Genomic DNA, 7,143 nt, shown 5'->3' with positions numbered 1-7,143 from the left:
AAAAAAAAGAAAACCTATAAAAACAAAAGAAAACGAAAAAAGTCAATGCAAAACGAATGGAAATGGTGAAAGCCTAGAAAATAACATAGTAACTGTTGAAATATGTGAAATTAACAAACAAAACCGAAGGAAAAAATAAAGAAAAAAACAGTGAACTAGAAAGAAACAAAGAAAAAAAACAAGTGAAAAAAAGGAAACCCGGTGAGAAAAGAAAGAAAAAAGAAAAAGAAAAGAACCTGGAAAACAAGTGGAAAACCCGACTCGTTTGCCTCAAATAGCTCGCGCCTCCTATTTCATCACGAACTTGATAATGGCTCGAATGGCGCCGGTACCGACAACTGAGGAGACCTGTGATATACGCTAATGGACCGGTCCGTTACTGCAGATGTTTCAGCCGAGAGCTTATTTTATCTCGCCATATAAGCGAGATATAGCTCGCTTCAGGCGAGAGCTTCTTCTGTTTCACTATAAGAAGATATATATCTTGTGCGAGATATAACATCTGTGCTGGCAGCATGTCCTCTGAAGTGTAAATTTAATCAGCCATGGGTCTTAGGGCCACTTTTTTTGCTGGCTTCTAGAATAAGCTGCACCCTACCTATCTTATTCTAAAAGCTTAACCAAATTTATTTATTTTAAAGCCTACTAATTAAGACTTAACTAGTACTAGGCTTATAAAAATATCGGCTGGGCTTCTAGAAAAATGCCACCAAAGGAACGGGCCCTTAACCGTCTTGCTTGCAGGTGGAGATGACGCTAGAGGTGAGCAGGCCCAGTTTATTTGAATCCGAAACCGCGTTGCCTCCTCCTACTCTCCTCCGTCTACAATAAGGAGTACTCTCGTGCAGGGCTGCCTCCCGTCGCCGTCTGCAGCGCGCTTCGAAGCCTTCGCCGCCGTACTGCTCCGACCATCCTTCTTTCCTTGATCAAGGACTGACCCACGCACCGATGGCCTTGAACGATGGCCTCGCCAGGTTCTGGCTGCAGCAGGAGAGGAACCAGGCGGCTCTATCCGCCCTCGCCGCAGCCAAAACCTCTTCTTCTTCATCATCCACCAGGCCGTCGTCGTCCCAGCAGCAACCCGGTGCAACTCCATCTCCAAGGCCGGCCGCTAAACCATCACCGCCAGTTCCTGCCGCCAGACTCTCCGACGAAACGGCGCAGCTAAAAGAGACGGACACCGCCAGGAAGTTGGCCGCCGGAACACGGATCAGATTCTCCGATGACACAGCGCGGCTACAGAAGATCAATGAAGTGAGGAGGTCCGCCGCCGGAAAACAGATCAGAGATGTCATCACACTGCTAGAGAGGACAAGGGAACCTCTCACGGCGCACCAGATCAACGAAAAAACCTACGTCGACATCGACGGCAACGGCGCCGTCGCCGAGAGCCTGAGGAACAACCTCAAGGTGCGCTTCGACGGGAAGCGCTACTCGTACAAGCGCACGCACCACGTCAAGGGCAAAGACGAGCTGCTCTCGCTGATCATAAGCTTCCCTGAGGGCCTCCCGGTGTCGGAGGTGCAAGACGCCTACCCAACCATGCTGGAGGATCTGCAGGCCCTGAAATCTTCCGGTGACATCTTTTTGTTGTCGGTTGAGAGAGACATGATTGCGTACCCCAACGACCCGAGGTCGAGGATGGAGGTGGACGCCGAGCTCAAGAAGATGTTCCACGACATCAAACTGCCGGTAGACATGCTGGACATCGAGAAGGAGCTCCGCAAGAACGGCGAGAAGCCGGCCACCGACACAGCCAAGAGACACGCCGCTGAGCAGATCCACGGCCGGCAACCAGAGCCGGAGAAGGCCAGGAAGAAGCCGCGCGGGATCACCAGCAGGACCAAGCTCACTAACGCTCATCTCCCGGGACTCTTCGACTTGCCTGTAGATAATAAGGACTCAAAAGATTTCAACTGATAGAAGATGTAACTGATAGAGATGGACCTGCCAGGCAGGCAATATCTAGTGTAGAACTAATGTTTTCTTCTGAAACTATGGAGTTACTATCTAAGACTACAATCGAGTTTCAATGGTCAAGATTGGCTAATCCTACAATGAATCTTATTGAAGAAACCTAAGGTCGACAAATGTGGCATTTTAACTCTGAAAATTTGAACAGCCAACATACTCAGGATGTGAAAAGCCTGATGTAGGTTCAGTGTTAGTGAATTCCACTGTCTACCTCGTAAGATGGCACAAGTGACAGAGAATACCCTGTGTGGTTTCTTCTGAGGGGTAATGTATTGTGTAATTCCTTTCAACGGTTCCAGGCAAATAATTTTGCCCCGAGTACAAACAGTCCTCTGCAATCAGATAGAACATCACTACAGTTCCAAAAACCGAGACTTAGAAGTACTCACCTGTCAAAAGCAATGCTACATGGGCAGTGGTAATACTGTATCCTGATATAACACTCCAGGGCATGACAATGCCAGCCTGCATCTGAACTTGGATCCATCAATGCGAGGCTGACACTGCCAAGGGGCACCTCCATCATGTTAACAAGTAACAAGCTCCTCAACTTCGCCCGCCCGGACGGTTGGTCCCAGTTAGATGCGGAGTTGTGGACCTCGATCAACTTTGATGGATTCAGTGACATGTTCTACCATGTAGGAGCGATTGTAGACTGGGAATGGCGCAGCAGTGGCACTTGTCAGGGAGCTTCTCGTGGCAAGATGAACATATAGCATGCCCAACAGTGCATTGAGGAACGGAGATGAAACTGTAAATGTATGAATTGATATGCTTAAATTAACTTGAATGCTAATTGTGAATGACAAAAATACAACCAAAATGATGAACAGCATGCATATTTACTTCTGATGCTGTTCTGAACTTCTGACCAGACCTGACGGATTGTACATATGCCATCAAAGTGGTTGAAGCCAATTTTCATACAAACCACCCTACCCCCCTACTGCAAAAATAGATAAATGTCAATACTTCCAGGAATACAGTATTCATTCCCTTGTTTATAGTTTCTGAGCAATGATGAGCTTAACGCTTCAGTTGTCCATCCATATTCGATTTCTTGACCAACCAGTGATTGCTAGAGAACAAGGATACTCCCCATTTGGGAATCCAAACAATGATGAGCAGAAAGATTTTACAATTCATATATGGACTGAAGGCAACATAAATTGCTGAAAAAATTACTGATTTATTGGGCATCTGGGCTAATGTTTACGCCTGCTTTTGTTCTAATTGTTCAGAGATGTCAACCTTGACTTGCAACTTACCACTACAAAACCACAGGTCCAAAACCTGGCACCTAAGTTCCATTCCAGGATCAAATAAATAAAAGAGGTTTGCTCTAAGAAAATCAATAACTGAGTTTTGTTTTTGCCACTACGGCAGAAATGAATTGGCACCGTCCTTCCTTAAGGAGTTTGTGGGGTTTCAGTGGTACAGCACGTACAGACGAACCAACAGGGACAGGGGGTACCTGGAAGATGGGGGGTGCAGGGGATGGAAGCAGACGGGGCAGTCAAGAATGCCAAGGTTCATGGTGACAATACCTTCCTCCCTTCCCAACGCCGCCGCAACCTTCGTCCTCTTCCCGACGCCGCCCTCCGCCAACTCCTCCTGCTGCTGCTGCTGCATTCCCATACCTTTCCTCCCATCCTTCCGGCAGGGAAAAGCACCGGAACTTAAGGACAGGGAACGGCGGTGTGGGCAGCTGCCGGATCGAAGAGCCTTTTCGTTACCCAACCGGAATCGAGCCCTATTTTTCTTCTTTCCCGCCGGAAGGAAGAGAGAGGACCAAGTGCTACGAGACTGAAGAAAAGTTGTGTGAAACACACATGGGAGCAACTATACCGGTAGCAGGATAAAATCTTGTGTGTATATATTCCAATTATTTGTAGACATGCTACAAATACTCTTTACAGTTCAAAAAAATTGTATCATACAACATATTTGTTTCATATGGTACACAATGCTTCCACTCAAATTATGGGCCATAGAATTTAAAATTTGAGTCAGCATTGCGAATTAAAACAATGAAACTTGACCCTAATTGGCCAGCATTTACAACAGTTACACAATATTCACCGTTCTACAGTGCTAAGGATGTGAGCATACCTCAGAAATCTGATTGGGTTTATGCATGGTCATATATACTCATATGTCACCAATGCTGACTGAACAAATCATGCTTTCATACAAAAATCTACAAGCAAACGGACATCTCATGGCATTGGTACGTACCTTGCAGTAAACAAGTTCTTCAGAGTAAGTCAAACCTGTTTCCAATGCAAAAATTGTCATGTTCTCAGAATAGAATAGCGCAGTGCGCATGAGATTTTTCGGCATCACAGGAGGAGCGCACCAAAATCCCCACAGGAGCACCGACCATCCTTGAACTTGTGAAGCCGTTTACTGTCCCGGACAACAATCTCTCTGTTTGCAAGTAATGAGAAGTATTTGATAGAGCTGTGGCAGTCCCTGCACATGGTGATGTTCTTGGTCACACGGACTGTCGCACCAGGAGGTGTTTTGAGCAGCCCCAGTGCAACAGCTAACCTCTCACTGTGGTGCTTTATTAGTGAACCTGCAGCAGCAGCAGGCCTGTCGTCATCGCCCTCCGTGCTGTCAGATAACAACTCAGGAGCATTCTGGTACGGTTCGTACCCTACAGCCTTAGCCTTTTCCAGCAAATTCTCCAACAATTGATACAACTCGGTAGCTTGAGGGTGAGTCATGTCATCAGCTCTAAAGAAATACACCTTGTCTCTGATTGCAATCCAGCTACGGTCTCTGAGAAACCCGACATCTTCATGTTTGGCCAGTTTCCGCACCCTAGCGACGTCACGCCATCTACCAGTAGACACGTACATGTTCAACAGCAAGACATATGTTTCAATCACTTTCGGCTTGAGCTCAAGGAGCCTATCAGCAGCGTAGAAAGCAAGCTCCATGTTCCCGTGACTCCGACATCCAGCTACCAAACTAGACCAGATGGCCTCATTCGGCTCAAAGCCTGTTCTCTTGATGAAGGAAAATGCATCATCCAGCCGGCCCAATCGCACGAACATGTCAACCATGCACCCGTAATGGTCCACAAGAGGCTCTATATGATACTCATTCCGCATCATGTCAAAGTAGCGCTCAGCCTCCTCTACTAAACCAGCATAGCTGCAGGCTGACAGCAAACTTACGAATGTGATTTCGTTTGGTTTGGCGCCAGATAATATCATGTCCTCAAAGAGCTGTATCGCATCTCGGGACCTGCCATGCTGCGAGTACCCTGAAATCATAGAGGTCCAAGTGACAGGTGTCCGTGTTGGCATCTCGACGAAGGCTTTGGTCCCACACTCGATGCATCCGCACTTGTTATACATGTTTACCAGTGCGCTGTTCACAACAACATCCGACAGACATCCAGTCTTTATGGTGGTTGCGTGGATTTGCTCACCCTGCTCCAAGGCCATCATGGCGCTGCAGACTGACAGGATGCTTGAGAAGGTGAACAGATCAGGCTTCAATTCAGACCTCACGAGATCACGGAACAATTTGAGTGCCTGGAACCCTCTGGAACGAGCATGGAGGTCATCCTTTGCCGAGTCCATGATTTGAGCATACCCGGAGATCATTACATTCCACGTGATAATACTGCTGCTGTCCATCTCTTCAAACAACCGCATAGCCTCGTCCGTTTCGCCCTTCCTGAGATAGAGGTACATTGTGGAGTTCTTCACTGGAAGATTCGCTTCACACCCAACCTTGTAGCAGAAAGCCTGGACCTGCTTGCCGAGATTCATATCCAGCCTCGCGCCACACAAGCTCATGACACTGGTCAACGTGAACTCATTCGGCGTCACCCCTCCCTTGAGCATATCGAGAAACAAGCTCAGCCCAAGCTCGAGGTAGTTCTCGTCTTCGGCGCAGGACGATATCATCGTCGTCCAGGTGATCACATTCTTGTCAGGGGTCCCCTTAAAGGCCCTCAGACCAGATTGTAAGTCTCCAGACTTGCAGTACATCCTACAAAGTGAATTGCCCATGCTCGTGATGGTATCAGCCCCATACTTGATCGAGTAGCCATGGACCTGCTGGCCCAGATCGATCCTGCGCGCGGCAGAGCACGCGTTCAGCATGCCGCCCAGCGTGTAATGCGACGGGTACCTCCCAAGCTCGAGCATCTCGACGAACACCTCCAGCGCCAGCACCGCTTCAGAGTTCAGAGTATATCCTGTAATCAGCGCCGTCCAGGTGACCACGTTCTTCTCGGGCATTTCGTCGAACAGGCTGCGCGCGTCCCGGCTCGCCCCGCACCTCATGTACACGTTTACCAGGGACGTCGCCACGAACATGTCCGCGACGGTTCCGGTCTTCGCCATGTGGCCGTGCAGGGCCCTGGCGGCGCCGAGGCCTCTGGTCTCGACGCACCGGTGCAGCAGGGGCACGTACATCGCCGACTGCACAGTCCGGCCGTCCTTCAGCATGCTCATTGCTTCCTGGGCGTCTAGCGGACGAGGGGGGCTCTCACTCTCCAATCTGCCATTTTCCGCTGCTTGGGTGCTCCTCTGATAAGAACCGCCCTGCGAATATGCAATGGTGAAAGAAAAAGAATGAGGCCTGCTGAAGCACACGGCAATCTTTCTTGGTCCAGGGAAGAAGGGGAAGAAAACAGAGAAGAGAAAGTCACCTTGTCGAAGCCGGCGGAGCTGGGCAGGGGCTTGGCAGCGACGACGGCTGGGACGGCGGTGGCGGCGCCGGAGACGGCGAGGGAGGGGATGGATGCCATTGGCGGGGTGTGACAGGGGAGATGGCCAGCATCACTGGGTGTGTGAGAGCGAGGGGATCTCTTTGGGTCGAGTATGCGGCAGGAAGATGAGATAAGGGTGCGCATGGACCAGGTTTAAGAGCTACTCGTACTCTAATCTATCCCAAAAAATCTCTAGTTTTCTTTCTGGCATCCAAAAAAAACTGTAGCGCCCAAGAGACATGCGATTTAAAGGCCCATCCCCGATGGTGTTTTCTTTTCTGGCGAACCAAAAAATAATCCATCAAGCCTCAAATATTAGGGAAAACCCGCGAACTCCAAAACATCCCCCGGTTCTGCGTAAACAAGAGGGCCGGCCACCCCTCCTGCCACCTGGCATCGAGCTTCGATCACCGCACCACTGAAGAGAAAGA

General features: G+C 49.1%; 2 protein-coding genes across 8 annotated transcripts in view; one reads left to right on the top strand and one right to left on the bottom strand.

Annotated features, from left to right (window-relative positions):
• Positions 1-6,823, bottom strand: part of LOC119266711 (putative pentatricopeptide repeat-containing protein At5g52630) — an 8,999-nt gene extending 2,176 nt beyond the window's left edge. For 4 of the 7 annotated variants that reach the window (XR_005132102.1, XR_005132103.1, XR_005132104.1 and 1 more), the window contains exons 1-5: positions 6,653-6,823; positions 4,213-6,545; positions 3,449-3,780; positions 2,821-2,920; positions 2,364-2,725 (exon numbers count right to left, since the gene is read on the bottom strand). Coding sequence is in view for 1 of the 7 variants with exons in the window: in XM_037547972.1 (XP_037403869.1) it covers positions 4,317-6,545; positions 6,653-6,751 (2,328 nt within the window). In the remaining 6 variants the exon portion in view is untranslated. Of the gene's footprint in view, positions 1-1,620; positions 1,886-2,363; positions 2,726-2,820; positions 2,921-3,448; positions 3,781-3,830; positions 6,546-6,652 lie in introns of those variants that run through there. The other 3 variants (XR_005132101.1, XR_005132105.1, XM_037547972.1) reach the window with 3 other exon arrangements.
• Positions 240-1,920, top strand: LOC119271734. The gene has a single exon (XM_037553445.1). It carries the CDS (start codon positions 949-951, stop codon positions 1,918-1,920), a length of 972 nt encoding a protein of 323 aa, XP_037409342.1. The 5' UTR covers positions 240-948.
• Positions 6,824-7,143: the final 320 nt, after the last annotated feature.

This window comes from Triticum dicoccoides, chromosome 3A (genome assembly GCF_002162155.2).
Source record: "Triticum dicoccoides isolate Atlit2015 ecotype Zavitan chromosome 3A, WEW_v2.0, whole genome shotgun sequence".
Lineage (NCBI taxonomy): Eukaryota > Viridiplantae > Streptophyta > Magnoliopsida > Poales > Poaceae > Triticum > Triticum dicoccoides.
Note: the sequence above shows the minus strand (reverse complement) of the source record. Positions and strands in the feature narration are given on the sequence as shown.